This window comes from Lacerta agilis, chromosome 2 (genome assembly GCF_009819535.1).
Source record: "Lacerta agilis isolate rLacAgi1 chromosome 2, rLacAgi1.pri, whole genome shotgun sequence".
Taxonomy (NCBI): Eukaryota; Metazoa; Chordata; class Lepidosauria; order Squamata; family Lacertidae; genus Lacerta; species Lacerta agilis.
Genome location: NC_046313.1, coordinates 1,327,349 through 1,351,476, shown reverse-complemented (window position 1 = coordinate 1,351,476; position 24,128 = coordinate 1,327,349). Strand labels below are relative to the sequence as shown.

The 24,128-nt window shown below is 45.0% G+C and overlaps 1 protein-coding gene across 6 annotated transcripts in view; it reads left to right on the top strand.

Moving 5' to 3' along the window:
* COL5A3 (collagen type V alpha 3 chain) overlaps positions 1–24,128 on the top strand; it is a 108,236-nt gene that overhangs the window by 61,097 nt on the left and 23,011 nt on the right. For all 6 annotated transcript variants that reach the window (XM_033136644.1, XM_033136651.1, XM_033136661.1 and 3 more), the window contains 15 exons: positions 3,979–4,023; positions 4,714–4,767; positions 6,133–6,177; positions 7,051–7,104; positions 7,331–7,438; positions 8,507–8,560; positions 8,854–8,907; positions 10,231–10,275; positions 10,805–10,858; positions 12,645–12,689; positions 13,006–13,059; positions 15,019–15,072; positions 17,787–17,840; positions 19,419–19,526; positions 23,319–23,408. In XM_033136644.1, coding sequence (XP_032992535.1) covers positions 3,979–4,023; positions 4,714–4,767; positions 6,133–6,177; positions 7,051–7,104; positions 7,331–7,438; positions 8,507–8,560; positions 8,854–8,907; positions 10,231–10,275; positions 10,805–10,858; positions 12,645–12,689; positions 13,006–13,059; positions 15,019–15,072; positions 17,787–17,840; positions 19,419–19,526; positions 23,319–23,408 — 918 coding nt within the window. The remainder of the gene's footprint in view (positions 1–3,978; positions 4,024–4,713; positions 4,768–6,132; positions 6,178–7,050; positions 7,105–7,330; positions 7,439–8,506; positions 8,561–8,853; positions 8,908–10,230; positions 10,276–10,804; positions 10,859–12,644; positions 12,690–13,005; positions 13,060–15,018; positions 15,073–17,786; positions 17,841–19,418; positions 19,527–23,318; positions 23,409–24,128) is intronic.

The window sequence follows — 24,128 nt, the reverse complement described above, 5'->3', positions numbered from 1 at the left end:
GGCAGAAAACCTCTTGGATTTGTGCTTTCTAGGCTTGGAACAAGCGGAAGTGTGGACAAGCCTTTAGACTAAGGAGCTGGCAGGCAGTGTCAAACTCTGGCAGGCAGGTGGGGGCCAGGTGAGCTGGCAGGCTGAGTTTGGTAGGGTAGTTCACCCTAATGTACCAACCTGCATTCTCACTCGCAGGATCATCACCTTGTCGTGGTGAGTGGGCTTGCATGTTCCTATGACCCTTGTGAGTGAAGCCGTCGGGAATCTCACACTCCCAGCAGGGTCACCCAAGGCAGTAAGGTCAAAGGGAGGAGCTAGGCAAAGAATGATCCAAAAAGTCCTCAACAGCAGAACAGGTGGATGATAACGTGGTATGTTACAACAGCTGTGAAGGGGTATGAAGGCTGCAGCAGATAAAAATCCACTGGTTGTCATGATCCTCATGCCTTACTGTGAAACTGCGTTGGTCAGCGTGCACTGTTTTACACACGTAAAACAAATTTACGCACAGGCGTCTTCCAAAAACCCATCCCAAACCCAAACCCAAAAAAGTCCCATGGCGATCAGCAAATGGTAACAGGGGCAGGACCTTAAAATCTGGAAGTCCCTAGTCATGAACCGGCACCTGCGCAGTGGATTCAGTCACTCTGACTCAAGGAATGAGGCAGTTGAGCAGCTTGGCAGCTGTATCCATGACTGAGCAGCCCTACTTAGGATCCACTCTGCTCACCCCAAAAAGGGGGGGCTAGAAAGGGTGCCCCAATAATAGTCTGCCTCCCCTTTCCCCCTGACTGGATTGCTGCACCCAGTGGGGTGCACCCAGCGGTTGTAAAGGACAATTGTACTTTGGAATATGGAATATACAGGCTTTGTTGGATAACACAGATAATGAGCATCCCGAACACAGAACTGCCATCACTGCAGGAGAGCTGCGATGTTTTAACATTGATATTGCAGTGCTTCAAGAAACTCGAAGAGCAGCTGAGGGACAACTGAAGGAAGAAAAAGGAGGCTGCACATTCTTCTGGAAAGGTCTACCTGAACAAGAACGTCGAATACATGGAGTAGGGTTTGCTACCAAAAACGATCTTGTGAGGCTCTTGTCAGAAGTCCCTACTGGCATTAAGGAGCGACTTTCAACCCTTCGAATAAAAGTTGCCAAAAACCAACAGGCTACTATTTTAAGTGCTTATACTCCAACACTGGATGCCAATGAAGACGTTAAAGAAAATTTTTACTCTCAGCGGGATACCATCCTATCAGAGACACCTAAGGAGGATAAAATTATTCTCCTGGGTGATTTTAATGCAAGAGTTGGGCGAGATTTCGATCTGTGGCCTGGGACCAGGGGCATGGCACCTGAAGCTGTGGAGGCGGGGCAAGGTGATCCACGCACAGGGGCATAGCGGTGATCCGCCCAGGGGGGCAGCATGGTGAGCTGCCCACGGAGTCTGCCTGGTGGACACAAGCCCCACGCTGCCGTTTTGGGCAGCGCGGGGCCCCAAGAATCTTACTTTTGACGATATGTGCAGCACACAACCCTGTTATTACCAACACACACTTTTGACAAAAAATAATAAAACATCTTGGAGGCTCCCCCTGTCAAACCACTGGCACCTCTTAGACTTTGTAATTGTCTGAGCTGAAGATGTGCTCCTTACCAGAGCTATGACGAGTGCCGACGACTGCTGGACAGATCTCCAATTAATGCACTCCACGATGGCTATCCAGATTATACCTCAACGCAGGCTTCAAGGAAGGAAACCAAGGTGCAAAATGAACACTCAAGCCCTTCAAGATCCTATTAAGTGAGACTGCTTCCAAATGACTCTTAAGGACCACCTGCTTTCGGAGTTCCCTGATAACATCGAGGAACACTGGACCAAGCTAAAAACATCCATTATTGCAGTCTGTGAACAAACTATTGGATACCAAACCAAGAAACACCAGGACTGGTTTGATGAGAATGACAGTGAGATTGAATGCATTATTGATGAGAAAAGGAAGGCCTTTCAGATCTGGCAAAGAGATAGAAACTGCTCCACTAAGAAAAAAAAAACTATGCTAATGCTAAGTCTGAAATTAAAAAAAGAACCAGACAACTAAAGAACACCTGGTGGATAATTTTTTTTAGAGATTCAGCACTTATTCAACACTCATGATGCACAGAGTTTCTTTAAAACCACAAAGACCATCTATGGGCCAATAAATCATGACATATGCCCCCTACACTCAACAGATGGTACCACACTTCTAAAAAATAAGTTATTGTACTGCGCTGGAAATGCAACTCAATGGTGTAATGTTGGAAAATGTCGGTCACTTCTCCTACCTGGGCAGTTATCTTTCCACAAGGGCTGACATTGATGCCGAAATCCAGCATCGCCTGAGCTCGGCGTGTGCGGCTTTCTCCCAATTGAAGTGCAGAGTGTTTGAGGATCGGGACATTCACAGGGAAACCAAAATGCTTGTTTACAAAGCTATTGTACTACCAACCTTACTGTATGCTTGTGAAATGTGGATCACTTATAAATGCCATCTCCAACTCTTCAAAAGATTCCATCAACAATGTCTCTGAATTTTTTTACACATCACCTGGGAAGACAGGCAAACTAATGGCAGTGTACCGGAAGAAGAAAAGATCAGCAGTGTTGAAGCAATGATTCTTCAACATCAACTTCATTGGACTGGTCATGTTGTGCGGATGCCTGATTATAGTCTTCCAAAGCAACTACTCTATCCCAAACTTAAAAATGGTAAACGTAATGCTGGTGGTCAACAAAAGAGGTTCAAAGACTCTCTCAAGGCAAATCTTAAAAAATGTAGTATAAACATTGACAACAGGGAAACACTGGCCTGCGAGCGCTCCAGTTGGTTAACAGCCTTTACCAAAGGTGTCTTGGGTTTTGAAGACACTCAAACTCAAGACAAAAGGGAGAAACGTGTTAAGAGGAAGGCACGTGTGGCAAACCCTCACCATGACCAACTCCCACCTGGAAATGTATGTCCCCACTGTGGAAGGACATGTGGATCCAGAATTGGCTTCCACAGTCGCTTATGGACTCACTTTTAAAACCGTGTTTATGGAAGACAATCTTACTCGACTACGAGTGATCACCAAAGAAGAAAACCAACCTGCATTGATTGGATGGAAAGAAACCCACAGAGAGATCTATGTGAATGCTGTGGGGTGGGGGGAAATCAGGGTTGAACTATCAGCACTGAACCTGGTAGGGACGCAGGTGGTGCTGTGGTCTAAACCACTGAGCCTCTTGGACTTGCTGATCGGAAGGTCGGCGGTTCGAATCTGAGTGATGGGGTGAGCTCCCGTTGCTCTGTCCCAGCTTCTGCCAGCCTAGCACTTTGAAAGCATACCAGTGTAAGTAGATAAATAGGTAGCACTGCAGCAGGAAGGTAAATGACATTTCCATATGCTCTTGCTTCCATCATGGTGTTTCGTTGCACCAGAAGTGGGTTAGTCCTGCTGGCCACATGACCCAGAAAACAGTCTGTGGACAAACGCCAGCTCCCTCGGACTGAAAAGTGAGATGAGTGCTGCACCCCATAGTCACCTTTGACTAAACCATCCAGGGGTCCTTTACCTTTTTACCTTGAACCTGGTTCAAGCTCTTACCACACCCACACATCCTTAGAGAAGTAGTTTTTATTAAGTATTATACATTTTCTTAAGTATTAATAGATTCCATTTCTTTCTCCACATTTCCCAGTATTTATTTAACAGGCCATGGAGGAAAAACCAGCCAACTAAAAGTAGACGATTGCTGATCCCCACCCCGCCTGCCCCATGCTCACATGTTTTCATAAGCAAAAGCAGGAGCGGCCGGGAGGGAGAGTTATTTTTGTGTGTGGGCGGGGAACATATTCCATGTTCAATGGCTCTTTGTTGAGGGCCGCAATATCTTTAATGAGGCATCACCTCTTCAAGCAGTTGCATCTTTCATTGGTGTCTTCTACGTTGCTTTTCAGGGTCATCCTGGAAGAGAAGGGCCAGCTGGGGAGAAAGGAGCACAGGTAAAAGCCTGAGTCTCCACGAAATGTTCACCAAAGTGTCTTCACGAAATGTTTTGGGATGCATCTTTTAAAAAATCTATCTCATTGCTTATGCTCCCACTGTTAGAAGCATTTCAAACAATTAAGCACAGATTTCTAGAGATTGAATTCCAAAATCTCAGTAGTGCAGCCAAAAAATCTTGCTCTCTGTTGAGGCCACTCCATATTTACATCACCTGTACGATCCCCACCAACATAGAGCTATCTCCCTTGCAACATGTAAAGTCATGCCAACTGCAATCCTGCAGGGAAGATTCTCGAAAATTCAATATTCAGAAAGTCCTTGTCCTTGGGGTACAACACAAGTCAAAACCATTGCATGTCTTATTTTACTGCCCGTTTTACACGAAAATCTGTGACAAATATTTAAGGTTAAATTGCTCTGATTTCTCCAGGGTTTCCTCTCTTCTGAACAGTTGAGGCATGACATCATGGAGAACGTAGCAAAATTCCCGAGATATACCATGAAACGACATCACTATAAGACTTGAGAGGCACTTTTAAATCTTAACATGTATTAGTTCTATCTTAAAGTACTGTATCTCCTTTCCTGAATAGACTCCAATTTAATGCTTTGACTTATAAATATCCTCTGTATGCCAATAAAAGAGACTGATTGAAAAAAGAACAACCTTTCCCCCCCCCCTCCAGGGTCTGTCTGGTGCAGCAGGTCCAATAGGCTACCCAGGTCCCCGTGGAGTCAAGGTAGGTCCTCGTTGCCTCCTTTTACCAAATTCTTTAACCCAGAATGAGAATCATAGCTGGGTTTTCTCCCCCTCCCCCCCCACACACTGCCACATGCTACTGGATCCTCAATTTACAGCTGCAGTCTTGGAAGTAAACCTAACGAAAACCAATGCAAGGATTATTGAATCATCATAGAATGGTAGAGTTGGAAGGGACCCTGCGGATCATCTAGTCCAACCCACTGCAATGCAGGAATATTCAACTGCCCATATGGGGATCGAACCTGCGACATTGGCATTATCAGCACAGTGCTCTAACCAAGTGCGCTATCCAGCCGTACTCAGGTTATGTAAGGTTCTTCTGTGCAAGATACTCAAGCCTTTGGTACCTCTTCATACCTGACTTCTTGGCCTTGTCTTTCCAGACTCAGTACCTGCTCATGTTATCCCAGATCTAGCATAGCGCTCTCTCTCTCTCTCTCTCTCTCTCTCTCTCTCTCTCTCTCTCTCTTTCTATCTCTCTCTCTCTCTCACATTCCATAAATTGAGTTAATTTGCACTTATTTTATTTTAAAAGAGGTACAAGACCATCCATTGGTACTGCATCTTTAACACAAGCCACAATCCCCACTATTTAGTTTGCATTATTTATTGAACCTTTAGTGGAAATTATTAGATGAAATGCTACAAATAATGTAGCTAAAATTGGTCAGAAGAATTTAAAATTAGCTTGTATGCAGATGATGTCACACTATTTGTAAACAAATACAGCAACCATACAAAATCTGAAAAGCTAGCCTTGGACATAAGCAAATAGTTTAAGGGGGGAATTGCATATTGGTCACAATTAATTACTTCATAGTTGGGGGAATTGTTGGGGAAACAGCAGTCTGAAATGATAAGGATGCAATACCGACAGATGTCAGAGAGATGGTACTCAGTTTAGTAAGTGCAGCCTGTATAACTATTGCTTACAACTGGAATACAATCCCCCCCTGCCAATGTGCAGGACTGGTTCACTAAGGCAGGTGCACAGTCTGTATGGTTAAATTAACCAATTTGTTTCAGATCAGAGTGGGTTGACAGATTTATGACTCTTTGGCTGAAATAATTTTTGTTGTTAAATCATGTACTGGTTTAGTAAGATAATACTTTATCTTTGGACTAAGGTTAGTGGATTTTTGGACTAAGGATAGCGAATAGCAGCTATTTCTATTTTTTAATCAAATGAGTTATATCATTCAAATGTTTTTTTCTTTAACAATATGCAACTATTGTCAAATAAATAAATAAATAAATAATAAAAGTTGGATTTTTTTAAACGCTTGATGCTATTTTTTAATTCTTCTGGCTAACACTGTTGTACCTTTCCATGTTTCCGTAGGGAGCATTTGGCATGCGGGGCCTCAAAGGTAGCAAAGGTGAGAAGGTGAGTTTCCAGGTCAGGGATCTATTTCAGACAACAGATCTCATGGATTTCTTATAATCTCCGGATACGACTTGTTTGTTCCTGCTTTCTCTACTTGTTGTACACCATGTTAAATTATGGAAATTTAATCTGGAGAACAATCTGGGTTGTCTATGCTCTGGTAACCTCAAGGTTAGATTACTGCAATGTGTTATACACAGGGCTGCCTCTGAAGATGGCTTGGAAACTTCAGCTAGTGCAGAATTCAGCGGCCAAGATTGCTCACTGGAGTGTTCTTTTTTAAACAAGCTGAGATTTTATTTCTTCCTGATGAATTATAAAGTAATGGTGTTAAGTATCTACCTGCTAAATTTAACATCTTCTTTGTTTTCTAAAATTCTTTTAATTGTCAACAATTTGTAACTGGGAACACTGAAGATGTTCAGGAGAATCTGCTTTCAAAATTTTGCAAGTAAATTTGAGTTAGTAGTTCTGCTAGCAGGTCTGCCAGCTAATTGTCCTAATACGGGCAATTTGTACCAGTCTCTGGCCACTCAGATCCTGAGAGGGACCCCTTACCCTCTCAGCAAACTGGAACATCCAGTCATCCTCCAGGAGCAGTTGTGTGGCTCAGCTCTCCACTTCTGCTCTTGAAGGAGTTCCATTTGGGTCCTTTGGCAGGTTTGTGGTGTTGGCAAGGATTGTAAGGGGAGGTTTTGGTAAAAGCAAAAAGGGAAGGCCCTCTGAGCATCACCCAAATTGGGCAGCTAGTATAGCAGAGAAGTTGTGGACATTGGCAGTGTGAATATGTATTTTTCTTGATGCAACACATCAATGTCAAATTTAGAGACCTGGGCACTTCTACTGCTCTGGCTACCTGTTGTCTCTTTATAGGGAGAAGATGGATTTCCTGGTTTCAAGGGTGACATGGGGCCAAAAGGTGACCGGGTGAGCGATACCCTTCCCCATATGCCAGTGGTTCTGTACGTTTGAGAACCTTGAGTGTGCTAATCACACAATTTATCACATTTGCAAAGCAAGCTAATGTATGCTTACCTGGATCTTTTTCCTAAATGACTCCAGTTCTTGTACTGGGGAATCTGTAAATCCCTGACCTCCCAATATTTTTACCCCTGGATTCTGCTACAACCACCCTTTTGTTTTTATTTCACAGGGTGATGCTGGCCCATTGGGTGTCCGTGGTGAGGATGGCCCTGAGGGGCTGAAAGGGCAGGCAGGACTTGTGGGGGAAGCTGGTTCTTCTGGGCCAGCTGGTGAGAAGGTGAGTCATTGCTCCATCACCCTCCCTGTGTCTATTTTTAGGAACAGGTAGCTAGCTGCTTCACTCTAGGTTCACACTACTTTGCACACAGTTCTCTTCTCTACCCACTTTCAAGGACTTGTCTAGTTCTTTTTTGCAGTGGTGTAGCATGGGTTGCCGGTGACTGGGGTGGGGTGGGGAAAGTGCTGAGCCCCCTAGTGCAGTGTTTTTCAACCACTGTTCCGTGGCACACTAGTGTGCCGCGAGATGTTGCCTGGTGTGCCGTGGGAAAATTACTTTATATATAGTCAATATAGGCACAGAGTTAAATTTTTTAACATTTTCTAATGGTGGTGTGCCTCGTGATTTTTTTCATGAAACAAGTGTGCCTTTGCCCAAAAAAGGTTGAAAAACACTGCCCTAGTGGACAGATGGGATGGAGGTGCACACCAGGGGGCCCTTCCTCCTTTGGGCCCGTTCCCGCCTGCCTCCCTCCTAGGTGGTCGGCCATGGCTCCCTCCCCCCTTGACCCAGCTGGGTGGCATGTGGGTGGCAGTGGCAAGGCATGGGGGTGGGGGCACACTGGTGGGCATCCATGTTGGGAGAGCTCAGGGCTGCCTTTGCATGTCCCACTGTTGCTTGCTGGCCATGACCCCTCACTGCTGGGGAGGCCAGTGGCAGGAGTGCCAGGTGGAGGTGCCACTGCTCCTCCCACAGCTACCATGACTCAGCCCCCACTGCAGCCTCCTCCTCCCTGGCCTGGGCCTGGGCCACTGCTCCCACCGGCACCCAGCGTTCCCTGGACCTCGCTGCCTCGCAGGCCAGGAGAGTCAGCGCCTCTGGCCAGACCAGGGGCAGGGCGCACACAGGAGTCCAAGAAGGAGGCACTGCCCCAGACTCAAAGGATGAAGGTTTAAGGCCCATCCCGAGCGTGGCTTGCTTCCGTGTGGCTCCAGAAGGTGGCAGGAGCTCAACAGGGAGCCTGTTGTGGGGGTGCCTGGTTGTGGCCCTCTCATAATTTTGCGCCCCCCACATGCTACGCCACTGTTTTGGGGGGCACTTTAAGACTTTGATCTTCTATTTTTGCAGGGCAAATTGGGGGTGCCAGGCCTACCAGGATACCCTGGACGCCAGGGACCTAAGGTGAGTATGAGGAGATTTGTGAGGTAAAGAAAGGATGACATGTCCCCAGTCGTCATCTGCTTTACTGAGATGCTGATAATAATAATAATAATAATAATAATAATAATAATAATAATAATAATATATTGATACCCCGCCCATCTGGCTGGGTTTCCCCAGCCACTCTGGGCGGCTTCCAACAGAATGTTAAAATACAACAATCTATTCAACATTAAAAGCTTCCCTAAACAGGGCTGCTTTCAGATGTCTTCTAAAATTCAGATGTCTTCTGAGACGGTGTGGTTTTCCTGCAGGGCTCAACTGGATTTCCAGGGCCTCTGGGCCTCATTGGAGAAAAAGGCAAACGGGTGAGTGGAGCCATGGGAAACAGGGGCCACATCTGGAAAGCACCATGTGAATGGAAGGGGTTGTGGGTATGGTAGAGTTGCCATATTTCAAAAAGTAAGTTGCTGAGCTTTTTTTAAGGGAAACTTGATTTTTCGATTGACTTGCCTCATGAGAAGTTGTGAGATAGTTGAAAGATAGCAAAGAGAAGAGAAGCCCGTCAGATTATGAGAGTGGCATGGCAGAGCCAGCTGAAGGAAAGGCCAGTACAGTGGGGCCTCTGGTTACGAACTTAACTCGTTCCGGAGGTCCGTTCTTAACCTGAGGTACCACTTTAGCTAATGGGGCCTCCCGCTGCCACCGCCGCGCAATTTCTGTTCTCATCCTGAGGTAAAATTCTTAACCCGAGGTACTACTTCCGGGTTAGCGGACTCTGTAACCCAAAGTGTTTGTAACCCGAGGTACCACTGTATAAGCTATGGAATTATAATTTTAATATTTTAGAATTGCTATGTCTCCCTTCATATCCTTAAGTAATTGGCACCAACCCATGTTCATAATAATATTAATATTAATATTAATAATATTTTATTTATTCCCCAGCCATTATGGTCAGCTCCCAACAAAATATTAATAATAAAAAGTGACAACATCAAACATTAAAAACTTCCCTACACAGGAGGTGCACACCAGGGGGTCCTTCTCCCCTTGGGGACTTTCTTACCTCTCTCCATCCTTGGTGGCAGTATGGGTGTCAGAGAACAAGGCCCTCAGTCTTTTTAATAGGGTTTTCTGGCCCACACCTTGCAATGTACTAGGGCTTAATCTGATTTGGGGTTCCACCCTGAAACCTGTTTTCAAAGTGAAGGGCTTAGTTCTGAAATTTATGAAACCAAGATAAAAGTGCATCTGAGCATGTGCAGAGTGCTTTTCCTCAGTCCTTACACATCTAGGATTAAAGCTAAGGCTTGCCAGGGCAGAAGGCATGATTTTCAGGTGCAAGCCTGCATCTGAGCTAACTCAGCCCATCCAAACTTAGTCTCCCATCATCCCTCACGTTGGCGAGCGAGGGATGGTGCAAGTTGTAGGCTGACAACATCTGCAAGGCAATAGGTTCCCCATCTCTAGTTTGCGTAGTCAAGAGATGAATTGGAGCTGAAAGGAAGACGCCATCTCTGGGCAAGACAGGACTTCTTTGCCTTATTAACTCTGGTGAGTGGAGCGTCCTAGAGCGACAGAGGCCTCTGGGTGACCAAAGTGCTGAGGCACAGTGCCATCTCCATAATGAGAGCATGTATGGGTGCCCCACTTTTCTGTCTCACCTTCCATTTCTTTATGTTTCACAGGGCAAAGCTGGCCAGGCTGGGCAGACGGGACAACGGGGTCCCCCGGTGAGCTTATTTTTATTAACCTCTTTTAGTCGCTTTGTACAAAAAGGTCTCAAAGCAGAATAACAAGATAAAATACAAACAGAGAAAATAGATTTAAAACCAGACAACTTGATACAGTGAACAATTCAAAAATCCTAATATGTTCATCCAACAACACAATGCATTGAACAAGACCTACCCCACCTCACTAAAAGATGAGCACCACAGCAGAGACCAACTAAGCTACAGAATGCCTGAGGGAATAAAAATGTATTGGACTAATGCCTGCAAACATACAGTATTGTGGTGCCAGGCAAGTTTCCCCTGGGAGAGCATTCCACAAACGGGGGCGAGGGAGGGACACCATTCCAAAGGCCTGTCATTTTACTCCACTTTAGCGCTCTATCTATCTCTGTCTCTATCTCTCTCTATCTCTATATATGGTTGCTCAATTTCATCACTCTAAATCACGTGGGACCTCCAAAGTCTGGTGCAGCCCCCATGTGGCATTTACCAGGCTATGAAATTTGTGTCCTTTCTCCCTTTTTAGGGTATTCCAGGTGAACGTGGTTTGCCAGGACCCACAGGAAAACCAGGACCAAAGGTATGTCTGTCCATTGGAGCACAACACTATTCTCATCTACATAATTTATGTGTTGGCTTCCACTGATCTCATAGCAGGACCTTTTTAGACTCTGCCTAGCATATTTTCAAAGGAACAGCCCTGAGGCCAAGTTGTCTTCAAACTTTTTGTTCTCCCCCCCCACCCCACCCCCCACCCAATCTCTAAATTATGTAATTTCACTACTACTAAGAGGCAGTGCTGTTCACTAGAGACTACTGTTTCACTACAGGCTATTGTTGAAATCACTTGTACATCCTTTGGGGGGTTTAGCCATGATTACTGCTTCTTTTTGCCGTGTCAGTTTCTTGCTTACAGTGCAGTTTCCTTTTAAATGATGTTAATTTAAATGAAGACAGTAAGAGCTGTTTGACAATGGGATGGAAGGCAGTGGACTCTCCTTCATTGGAGGTTTTTAAAGCATTGATTGGATGGCCAGCTGCTCTGGATGCTTAGCTGAGATTCCTGCATTGCAGGGGGCTGGACTAGATGACCCTGGGGGCCCCTTCCAACTCTACAATTCTATGATTCTATAGGTTACTAGCTGACCCGGCCACACGTTGCTGTGGTTTTTTTAATGGGTTTTTTATGATTGTATTGATTTAGTGAAATTGAAGAAGTTCCCCTGTTCAACTTCCGTCTGCCCCTTCTCTCCCCCCCTTTTCAATTACCCTCTTTTGCCCCCCCCGTTTTCAATTACCCTATTTTTGGCCCCCCGTTTTCAATTACCCTCTTCACCCGCCGTGTTCTCAATTACCCTCTATTCAACTTCCGTCTGCCCCTTCTCTCCCCCCCCTTTCAATTACCCTCTTTGCGGCACCCCCTGTTTTCAATTACCCTCTTTTTGGGGGCCCCCTTTTCAATTACCCTCCTTTCCGGGGGCCCTTTTCAGTTACCCTCTTTGCGGCACCCCCCCCCCCCCCCGTTTTCAATTACCCTCTTTTGGGGCCCCCGTTTTCAATTACCCTCTTTTCGGGCCCACCTTTTCAATTGCCCTCTTTTTGGCACCCCCCTTTTCAATTACCCTCTTTGCAGCACCCCCACCCCCGTTTTCAATTACCCTATTTTCGCCCCCCCCCCCTTTCAATTACCGGTTTGCGATATTGCAAATGGCCGACGGAGCTCTGCCGGGGGAAGCTGTATTAGCTGCAGTACCAGTGTAGCCGTCACTAGAGGGCGTTGTTTTGCTGGTGATGTCTAATGTGTGGGACAATTTTTTTGGCGTTTATTCTTTATTTTAGGTATATCAGGTGTGGTTTTTTTGAATTTTTATGATGCCAGATCCTTCCTTGATGGTCATATTATGCTTTCTCCTAATTTGATGCGATTTGGTCCAGCGGTTACGGAGCACGGTGGTCTCCGACCCGCACGCAATGGGAACATTTATATATATATATATATATATATATATAGATTTATGATCAAAGAAAACAAGGATATTAGATCAAACACCCAGTTACCACAACCCTCTCCCTATCATGCTGCTTTTCCAACAGAGAGTAAGATTTTGATATGGAAGAGCATTCAAACGTGCTATTCAAAATTGAATAGTCGCAGGAACTCTGCACCAAGTCAGCCACCTGAATGAATTATTTGACTCACATGAATTTCTAGTCCTTATTGTGCCCCTACAGAATGAGTGCTTCTTAATGCTGCCTCTTCAACCTTACTCCTCTAAGAACGCTTTACATGCTAGTCCCCAACATTTATTGCAATCAAAAGCTGGGATCTTTTTCTGCCCCCCTTCAACGATGCTTTCTTCCCACAGGGTGATTCAGGCCACCATGGAGCCCCAGGGTTTGTTGGGGAAAAGGTAAGCTGAGGAATCAGGTCAGTGCAAGGGAAGGAACCCTGGAGAGGGTGATATCAGCAGAGTCTAGTTTCCTGCTTTGGCCGAAGAAACTATGATGTCTTAAATGCCACCAGAGTTGTGGAGGGTGAGGTTTTACTCTAGGTAACAGACCCATGCTGCAGTGGGTGGGAAGAACAAAAGCTGAATTGAAGAATACAAATGCCACCAATGAGGTCTAAGAGGTTAAGTGACAGAGATGGGCAGGAGGAGGTCAAGGGCAAGGCAAGGAAGATGGAGAAAGCCTCTCACAATCACGTTTCCCCTTCTCTTTCTTCAGGGTCCCTCCGGTCCACAGGGCCCTAATGGATTCCCAGGCCCCAAGGGCCCACCTGTAAGTATCCCTCAGACCCCCAGGCCAAAGTTCCTACTTGTCTAGAAACATGGTGTTGGTAGGGGACAGTCATCCCATGAGGCATTCAAACAGAGGAGTGCCTTGTGGAAGAAGAATGCACAGTCTAGCTGTTTTAGGCCGACACTTGAATTAGAAGTGCAAAGAAAGCAAAACCCAGTTTAAGCATCTGCTGTGGAAACAGCCTGAGATAATATTGATGCAGGTGGCACTTTGATCTAAACCACAGAGCCTAGGGCTTGCTGATCAGAAGGTCGGCGGTTCAAATCCCCGCGACGGGGTGAGCTCCCGTTGCTCAGTCCCTTCTTCTGCCCACCTAGCAGTTTGAAAGCATGTCAAAGTGCAAGTAGATAAATAGGTACCGCTCCGGCGGGAAGGTAAACGGCGTTTCTGTGCGCTGCTCTGGTTCGCCAAAAGCGGCTTAGTCATGCTGGCCACATGACCCAGAAGCTGTACACCGGCTCCCTTGGCCAGTAAAGCGAGATGAGCGCCGCAACCCCAGAGTCGTCCGCGACTGGACCTAACGATCAGGGGTCCCTTTACCTTTACCTTTACATGATAGGACCCAGGTATGTGAGGGCAAAGGGGGAAGGAGCCTGTGGTGACAGCCAGAATGACTCCCTTTTGCCTTTGAGGTTTTGGCTGTAGTGTTGGGAGAGGGAAACTAATTCTTTCTTGGAGGTACTCCTCAAGAGTCTTAAGAAACCAGTCCCTGCCTCACTTCTCCTATAGGAAAAATGCTTTTGAAGCCACTGGTATGGTGAAGGCTAGATTAATCCCTATGCTTACTGCATTTGATTGCATTTTCTGCATCCCAAAGAAGCTTCTAACATAAATGTGGTTAAACTGACATAGATGCTGAATAGGTGGATGTGCTGCCATGTGAGTGTATTTGTACAAGTGAGTGAGGGAAAGTATGAAAGTCTCTGGGTACAAGACTTTAAAGGCTGGATATGTCACCATTTTGACATTTTTGTTCAGCATGGAGAGGAGGTCCACTCGATCAACTCTTTTGCAGGGAATGTACAAGGGGAGCCTGGTTTGGAGGCAACAAACTCTATAAATGACTTGGCAGCCATATTGTTATTTTCAAATTATAGGGCTGCTTCATGTCCTATAATAAAATATGGCTTGTTCATGGTCACAGCAGTGCTACCTTTTGATATCTAAGCTCCTCATTTCTGGTCAGCATTTGTTTGAAGGTGAATTTCTGTTCAACAGTTGTGAAGTAAAGAAATTTGTTCAAAATGAAATCCAACCCGCCCCCCCACCTCCCGGTTTGTTGTTGCCACAGGCAATACAGTCTGACAAAATGAATTTTACCTGCAACTTCCAACTGTATGAAAGCGATGGGGGAGGGGGGAACCAGCATAAATTGTGAGGTATGTTTCTATCACAAAATTGCAATAGCTTGACATGTTCATTTTAAAAAATTCCTGGAGGGTTCCAAGTGGCTGATCGTATTAGATCTCAGAGCTGTCTTATTCCCATCTCTGCTCTCTGGCGTTTAGACTGGGCAGCCTTGTCTTCATATTTCACTGCCTTCCCCTCTCCTCTCATGTTCTTGATCAGAGAACTTGAAAGAGCACAATCCTTGTCTGCTTTTGGAGGACACATGATCTGGTTTTCATAGGCTTGAAATGTTTCCCAACTGCTAATCTTTCTCACAGGTGTTTATTACTTTATTGCATTGGTTTTATTAATCTGCCTCAGTACAGGCTGCCCAACAATCTCATACCAAAAGACAAAAAAAATTGTAGATAGTACCATGAAGGGCGGTTGTAGACCAGACTGAGCCCTATGACATAAACCTTTTGCACACTTACTCAAACTTTCTGATGTGTGTTTGGAGTGTGCCTGCAGCTGCCTAAGGAGGGATTATTGGGCAAAGGATCCCTCCTGGCCACCTGAGAGTTTTCTTTTAACTCCTGCTGCTTGTAGGGCCCTGCTGGGAAGGATGGTTTACCGGGACACCCAGGTCAGCGTGGTGAGCCGGTGAGTATCATTTCGAGCACAGTGCAAAGTTGGTTCTAGTCATTTGGGGGCTCTAGGCAAAGGCCAGACTTTCCAAGTGTTCTTTCCCTGTAACCTCAAATGCGCTACTTGGCTTGCCTATGCCAGCATGGGAGCCTCCACCTTTTTCTCTTAATGGGCTTTGCGTGCCACTGCTGGCTCTCCACAGTGCCTTCCACTTTGTTGCTGGAGCAAAGGAAAACAAGATAAAGTTTCCAAGTGAACAGGAAGTGGCTGATCGGGCAACAGCTAAACCTCTGTTTAGTAATGGAAATGGTGAGGCAACTGTAGTGCTGGGCACATCAAGCAGTTGTTTGGCAGTGCCTCAAAAAACTCAGCAAAGCAAATGTTCCATTTGTCATATGAATCATGAGTTGGAAGAGACCCCAAGGGCCATCCAGTCCAACCCCCTGCCAAGCAGGAAACACCATCAAAGCATTCCTGACAGATGGCTGTCAAGCCTCTGCTTAAAGACCTCCAAAGAAGGAGACTCCACCACACTCCTTGGCAGCAAATTCCACTGTCAAACAGCTCTTACTGTCAGGAAGTGGATGAGTAGGATATGGATGAGTAGCCATGATTGAGATCTACATGGGACTCCTTGCTTGGTGCCATTTCTTTGGATTCTGACTTTCATTTCCCCTCCCCTTTGGCGGACCGATTTGGATGGCCCACCCCTGCCACTTAATGTTTCCAAATGGTTTCCAGGGAGTGGCTGGGGATGTTTTATCCCATGTGGATGGCCTTTCAGTTGATTCTCTGTTGGCCCACTGGAATGCGAAGTTAACCAGTGCTATCGAATGTCTGGCTCTGAAGCACCCTCTCTGATTGCATGGAGCCCAGACAGCCCCGTGGTTTTCTCCAGGGCTGAGGGCAATGAAACAATTGCTGAGATGGCTAGAGCGCCGGTGGTGGAAAACTCATTCTGAATCGGACCGGACACAGGTTAGAGCTCGTCGAGCCTACCAAGTGGTGATAGCGACAGCAAAGAGGACCTTCTTCACCGCCTCTATTGCTGTCACTGAAAACAGCAGCAGGAGACGCTATCAGGTGGTTCGCAATTTAACAGAACCACCTTTGCCCTCAGGGTCTGGAAAGGACCCCAAGATCTCCTGCAATGATTTTGCAAAGTTTTTTTGCAGATAAAGTCACTCAGATTTGGAAAGAGGCAGACTCCACTGTGGGAGCAGGACTGGGGTGGGAGAGTGCTAGAGTCCTGTCTAGTCAAGTTGTGTGGGATCAGTTCCAATCTGTTACCTCCGAGGATGTGGACAAGCTGCTTGGACGAGTGAAACAGACCACCTGTCTCCTTGATCCTTGCCCATCCTTGCTGATAAAAGCGAGCCAGGAAGGCCTGGGCGATGGGTGGTGAATGCTTCCCCAGACCCACTGAAAGTGGCGATTATTAAACCACTTATTTAAAAAAACATCTTTGGACCTGGCCAACATGGCCAACTATCGCCCAGTCTCAAATCTTCCATTCTTGGGCAAGGTGGTTGAGCGAGTGGTTGCTGAACAACTCCAGGCACGTCTGGAGGATGCAGACCATTTGGATCCCTTCCAATCAGGATTCAGGCCTCATCATTGGACTGAAACTGCCTTGGTCACGCTGGACGATGATCTCCGGCAGGCTAGGGACAAAGGTGAGAACCCCCTGATGATCTCTCCCAGCAGCTTCATATAGATGTTAAAAAGCATGGTTCCGTCCTCTCCCCCATGCTTTTTAACATCTATATGAAGCTGCTGGGAGAGATCATCAGGGGGTTTGGGCTGGGTGTTCATCAGTATGTGGATGATACCCAGCTCTACCTCTCTTTCAAATCAGAACCAGTGAAGGTGGTGAAGGTCCTGGAGGCAGTTGGGAGGATGGATGGCGGCTAATGGATTGAGGTTGAATCCTGACAAGACAGAAGTACTGTTTTGGGGGGACAGGAGGCAGGCAGGTGTGGAGGACTCCTTGGTCCTGAATGGGGTAACTGTGCCCCTGAAGGACAAGGTGCACAGCCTAGGAGTAATTTTGGACTTATAGCTATCCATGGAGACGTGTGTCCAGGGCAGCTGTCTCCCAGCTCCATCTGGTACACAGGTTGAGACCCTACCTGCCCACACACTGTCTCGCGAGAGTGGTGCATGGGGCTACCTTTGAAGGTGACCTGGAAACTACAACTAATCCAGAATGTGGCAGCTAGACTGGTGACTGGGAGTGGTCACTGGTCACTGAAAGACCTACATTGTCTCCCAGTACATTTCCGAGCACAATTCAAAGTGTTGGTGCTGACCTTTAAAGCCCCAAACGGCCTTGGCCCAGTATACCTGAAGGAGTGTCTCCACCCCCATTGTTTAGACTGGACACTGAGGTCCAAAGCCGAGGGCCTTCTGGCAGTTCTCTCACTACGAGAAGTGAGGTTACAGGGAACAAGGCAGAGGGCCTTCTCGTTAGTGGCACCCACCCTGTGGAACGCTCTCCCATCAGATGTCAAGGAAATAAACAACTACCTGACTTTTAGAAGTATCTGAAGGCAGCCCTGTTTAGGGAAGTTTTTAATGTTCGATGTTTTATTGTGTTTTTAATATTCTGTTGGGAGCCGCCCAGAGTGGCCGGGGAAACCCAGCCAGATGGGTGGGATATAAATAAATTATTATTATTATTATTATTATTATTATTATTATTATTATTATTATTATATTTTATTTAGGGATTTCATGGCAAAACTGGCCCACCAGGACCTACTGGAGTTGTGGGACCACAGGTAAGGAAGAAAAGCTCTAGTTCTCATGATCACAGTCAATAACCACGAGATGAAGAATAGATGGTGGTGCCTGACTGGAGATGAGGGGTCTAGAACAGACATCTCCAAACTAAGGGCTGCAGGCTGGATGCAGCCCATGCAAGCCAATTGTGCGGCCCCCAATGATCCCCGCTGCCCGTTCTTACCGGCGTAGCGCAGTGTGGTTGCCCATCTCCGGGTCGGCGCAACAACGGAAATAGCTTTTGCGCATGCGCAAAAGATAATTTCCGGCACACTTTCGAGTCTGCGGAGGCCCGTGCGCATGCGCACAAGCTATTTCCAGTGCCATGCCGACCTGAAAGTGTACCGGGAAAAGTGAGTGCATGTGCGTATGGGCGCACGCTCCCCTGCCCTCCAGCCCACCACGCGATCGGCGCCAGAGGAACCGGCCGGGTAAGTTTGGGGACCCCTGGTCTAGAACCTCCTTTGTGTGTTCCTGTGCACAGGGCAGATTCTCAGTCTGGCTGCAGCTGGGTCCAGTTTAGGCACATGCAGATAAGGATAAAGAGGGCTGAATGTTAGAAAGCTGATCCATGACAGGGAAGGATCAGGTATCAGCCATCAGTTTAAGGAGGCTAGGAGTCTGCTGGCTGTTCAGGGACAAGTTGCTCAAACTGGGCAACTGGTTTAGCTGCAGGAGTCGGTGTGTCCCAATAGTCTTCTTAAATCACCTGGGGATATTCAAGCTGGGAGGTCGGCTGACTTTCTTTATTCATAAGGTCTTCTGAGGAACCGGAATCTGGCAGGTGCAAGAGGAAAGGTGCTGGAGACTCTGGTTTTACACACACATACACACCAGTGCCTTATAGATTCTCACAACTGTAAGAGCATGATAATTGTCTTGCGTGATTGGAATAAAGTGGGCTACAGATCTATCCAGTTCAGCAATCAATCTCCACCAGGGGATAGTTAGATACCCCACAAGATGTTTGCAAACAGAGTGTGGTAGAAATATCTATTCCCTGTTTTCCTTTTAAGGGGTCAAGTCTTTTTAGTTCAGAAGAAAGACATGGGAAAGACACAATCAAGATTTATAGTGATTAGAGAGAAATTGCACACTCCCTGTCAATACTCATAGTCATTGATTGGAAATAGGTTCAGAATAAAGAAACAGAAATACTTCTTCAGGCAGCTCATAGTTAACAACAATACCCACAAAATGTGATGATGGACACTAATGTACATGACTTGGGCTGGGGGACAGGTAAGAGAATTCATGTAGGAACTGAATTATCAGAGGCTTTCAACCATGATAATTTTCAATAACAGCAGCAGCAACCCAACCCTCCATGCACAGCTGTCATAATCACGGGTGCAGGAAAGAGGTGGGTGGGTGAGTGGGCGGGCAGCGGCAATCTTTTATCATGCCCTGCTTGTTGCTGCATTGCACCATACATTTTCACTGTGGTGTCTGATGAGGCCTACCAGGAACTAGGAACCAGCAAAATCCATCACCAGTTGTCCCAGTGCCTCCAGGCAGTCTCTGCTGGTTTTTGCTCCCAAACTGCTCTCAAACGGTGTACCTTCTCTGTACCACAGGGAAACTCTGGAGAAACTGGTCCCATGGGAGAGAGAGGCCACCCAGGCTCCCCCGGTCCCCCTGGAGAACAAGGGTTGCCAGGTGCTGCTGGAAGGGAAGGTGCCAAGGTGAGTGCTCACCTGGGAAATGTGTGTCATCATAACAAACTGTAAGAAACTTGTGAATTACGGTAACACAACAGATCTGACACATACAAGATATAGGCTGATCTTTTAATGCCTACTGCTAATTTAAATTAATTTATGAAGGACAGGATTTCATAGAATTGTAGAGTTGGAAGGGACCCCCGAGGGTCATCTAGTCCAACCCCCTGCAATGCAGGAATCTCAACTAAAGCATCCAGGACAGATGGCCAACCAACCTCTGCTTAAAAACCTCCAAGGAAAGAGAGTCCACAATCTCTCGAGGGAGACTGTTTCACTATTGAACACCTCTGTCTGAAAGTTCTTCCTATTTTTTTTTTAAGTTTTCCATGCTTTATTAAGTTTCATACATAACAAAAACAAACTTATATAAACCAAAAATGATCTTCTGTAAGTAACCATGTAAATATACAAATAAAAATTGATTCAATCTTACAGAGTCTCTTTTGTTCAACTTTCTTACTAATGTGTGATAGACTTCCCATCACCTCCTGGTGCATTTAAAATTTCTAATATTGAATGTACATAGGATTATTACCGTAATCTTTTCATATTTTCTGATACATTCTTCAACGTATCATACCAATTTTCCTTATTTCTTTGTTATTATTTTAGACAGAGGTCATTCAAATTCAGCAATAGATGTCACACCACTGTTATATTTTTGTAAATATCTCTTAAACATCTCTCATTTTTGAATAAATGATTGTTTTGTGTTACCTCTCAACTGATTAGTCTATTGTGCCATTTCTGCGTATTCTGGTAATTTATTCTGCCATCCCAATCTTGTTGGAACCCTTCCCCCTTTCCAGTTCATCACGATTAACATTTGGGCAGCTGCTGTTGCATATAGAAAATTTTACATTTTTTGGTATTTTCTCTGCCAATGATTCCAAGCAGGAAAGGTTCTGGTTTTTTTATGAATGTTAATTTAAAAATATTTTTCATTTCATCATAAATGAGATTCCAAAACTCTTTGATTTTCCTGCATGTCCCCCACATGCGGTACATATTTCCTTCACTTTCCCCACATCACCAGCATTTATTTGAGACATTTTTATACATCTTTGAAAGCTTTGATGGAGTGAAATACCATCTGAACTGCATCTTCATTAGGTTTTCCTTGATGGTATAACATGCTGTAAACTTCATATTTGCTTTCCAAAGCGTTTCCCACTCGCTCAACAGAATGGTATGAACAATATCCTGGGCCCATTTAATCATTACTGTCTTCATTACATCTTTGAGATTATCTTGGTTTTATTATTTAACAATTCTCTTTGCAATTTAGAGGGCTCAGTAGCGAAACAGTTGGGGTTTTTTTGTCTTGTCTGAATGTCTCAAAAAGTTGGTGGTGTTGTAACCATCCAGAGAGCTGATATTTAATTTCATAATATTTCTTAAGTTTTATTTGACCCCCTTCCTCTATTAATAAGCCCAGCTTTGGCCGGGAGGGCGGGATATAAATAAATTTATTATTATTATTATTATTATTATTATTATTATTAAAGTTATATGTCATCCAGCTCTGTAATGTTCAGTCAGGAATCTCCTTTCTTGTAACTTAAATCCATTGGTACTGGTCCTGGCCTCCAGAGCAGGAGTATACAAGCTTGCTCCATTTATATTTTTCTAGTTCTATGTTTTCTTTTGTTTTGCTATATTTCATATTTTGTACACTACTAGATTTAGGAAGTTTAGAAAAAAATACAAAACTAAAATTCCAAGGCATGATGCATTGAGTTTGGCATCAATATATTTCTTTGTTTAAAAAAAAAAATACATTTAATCAACAAAACATTTGAGAGTTTTTTTTAAAGTATTCCTGAAAGTCAAATGGCAAAAGTGTGAAAGCTGTTTTCCTTTTGTGTACAGTGTTGCTTCACTTGTGTGCCTTGCAGGTTATGTGGTACCAGAGGTGGGCTAGATATTTTTGCAGATTTAATAATAATGTTTAGTATTTCTGCAGGACTCTAGAATGTGAAGAGTACTTCTATGTTTTCCCACTGCAGCAATACTGTAAGACAGAACAGTATTATTACCTACATCAGGCATAGGCAACCTTCAGCCCTCCAGATGTTTTGGACTACAATTCCCATCATCCCTGACCACTGGTCCAGTTAGCTAGGGATCATGGGAGTTGTAGGCCAAAAACATCTGGAGGGTCTAAGGTTGCCTGTGCCTGACCTACATAGTGGAAATGGGGAACTGAGGTTGAGACAATCCATTTAGGATTGTCCCAAACCAGCCATCTTTTCTGAAGAGTTTTCTGCATTTCTGACCCAAGGAAATGTCATGGAATGTCTTGGCTTGGATAATTTTGCTTTTCTGTATAACTATTGCACATTAGGGGTGGCATGCCGATCAATTGTTAATCAAAGACATTATACAGGAAGCTCCTATCATGGTGCATAAGATAATTTCTTCAGGAATAGGGAGGGCAGCTCCCTCCTGCCATCTCTCCCCTGTGTCTAGTTGTCTTTCTGCTTCTGACAGATGGGGGCAAGGACTTTCCCTTTTGAATACCACCCACCAAAAAAGAGAAAGATGAATCCGGACAAAGATGCCACCAAACTCTGATCCTAGCCTGAAGATAGCTCAGATGGCAGCTATTTTGGAGGATTTCTAACCCAAACTGATAAGAACTTTTCACCTTAGGCCCAGCTCTAGAAATACCAAACTGTAAGGAGCTTTGGATTTACTTCCCCCAAGTTCAGAGGACACAGAACATAAAGGAGTGTGAAATAAGCCTTTAAAGAAGGCTTATTTAGAGAAAGGGGGGAAAGAAAGGAAAAGAAAAGGCAACAATCACACGAACACACTTGCAAATCTAAAAGTATTCTAATTTAGTTAGTTAAATGTAACCTGATTGAGCAAAATATTTGGCTTCGTAATATGTACAGAATTCCTTGCAGAAGAGAGGTTCTGAGAGAGTGCAACGTCAGATTTGGTCATCTGTTTGGATGGTTCCAAGGGGAAGTGAGGGTGAAGCCTTGCATATTTATGGAAATCTGAGACCAGTAAAAGTTGATCTCTTTACAGAGTTAGATTGGTGTTTGGATCAACGACAAGGAAATCTCCATCTCTCATGCAAGCATCCATACAAAAATTACACAGAGACTGCTTCTGCCTCTTTAATAAATTATTGTAAATGTGCAGTGAAGATAAAGACAAGGGTTCAGGGACCACCAGAGGGGTTCCAAATCACAGACACTCAAGAGGGAGCTGTTGGTTTTCATCATAATACAGGAATTGTCACACTGCCAAATTCTGCCTGTAATAGAATCCCTGTTGAAATTTGGATTGTTCATTCATGCAGAGTTCATTCATGTAGTCCCAACATGGACATCCATGTTAATGTCAATGGATCTCTTTAATGTATATTGCAAAAGTGCTGCATCAGGTGTTATATATATATATATATATATATAGAGAGAGAGAGAGAGAGAGAGAGAGAGAGAGAGTGTTTCAGCATTTCGGTAATAGCCTACATGGGAACTAACAATTTATTTCTGCAGCCTGAAATTTTCAAAATCCTTTGCAATGAGACTGTGTGCAAAGTACACTTGCATGAAGACATCTGATATCTTTTATGGTCTAAAGTACACGAGGGAAAACTAAACCAGCCCACATCAATATGGACAATAGTATTTCCCATGCAAATGGACAAAGAGGGCATAATTTTTCTCCCAAGATTTTGTACCTCTTTCCTTCTCTCTGCATAGTAACCAGAGTTTTTTTTTTTTATTTTCCTAGGGTGATCCTGGACCTAGTGGCATCCCAGGCAAAAATGGCCCTCCTGGAATGAAAGGCTTCACTGGGGCTCGAGGTCCTGCGGGGGAGACTGTAAGTGTTTGTCCCATGGGTGAGAAGGGACTAGTGTGGGGAGGGGGTGTTACTCCATTGGATATGGAGCAGAAGCTGCAGCTTTGGCATATCCTGCAAAAAGTTTATAAACAGCCAGTAAGTGTGTGTCTCCCTTATCACCTTCCTCCTTAAACTAAGAGCCTCAGATTATGAAGTTTTCAATGCAGCCCCCCCTTCTAAATGCTGCCTACACACCTCTCCCCAAATCAAGCTCAAGCAATCGGCACACATAGAGATCATGCCCACATTTGAGGAAGGTGTGGCACTTAGCCCACCATGTACTTCCTTTATTTCTTAGAGCTATTTTCATATCACCCTTCAGTCGCCCTTTTTGGCATACTCTCTGGTGAGAGACTCACCTCATAGTGCAGAAATAGCCAATGTAATGCCCTCCAGATGTTGCTGGACTACAGCTCCCATCCCCCTTCACTGTTGGCCATGCTGACTGGAGTCTCAACAGCATCTGCAGAACACCTGCCATAGTGTATAAACCTAGAAATGAAGCAGAAGCACAAATACAAATGCGTTGTTTATGTTTTTACTCTGCTAGAGGCACATTCCTGGTTTCACAATTAGGATGAAGTTAGCTCAACCTTGGCTTGGGTCTGTTAGATATTCTTTCCCTCTGACCCCAGAGGAGGAACTCCCTTGCCCAAGACTTCCTGCAACCAATCTGACTTTTCATCCTGAATCACTTTT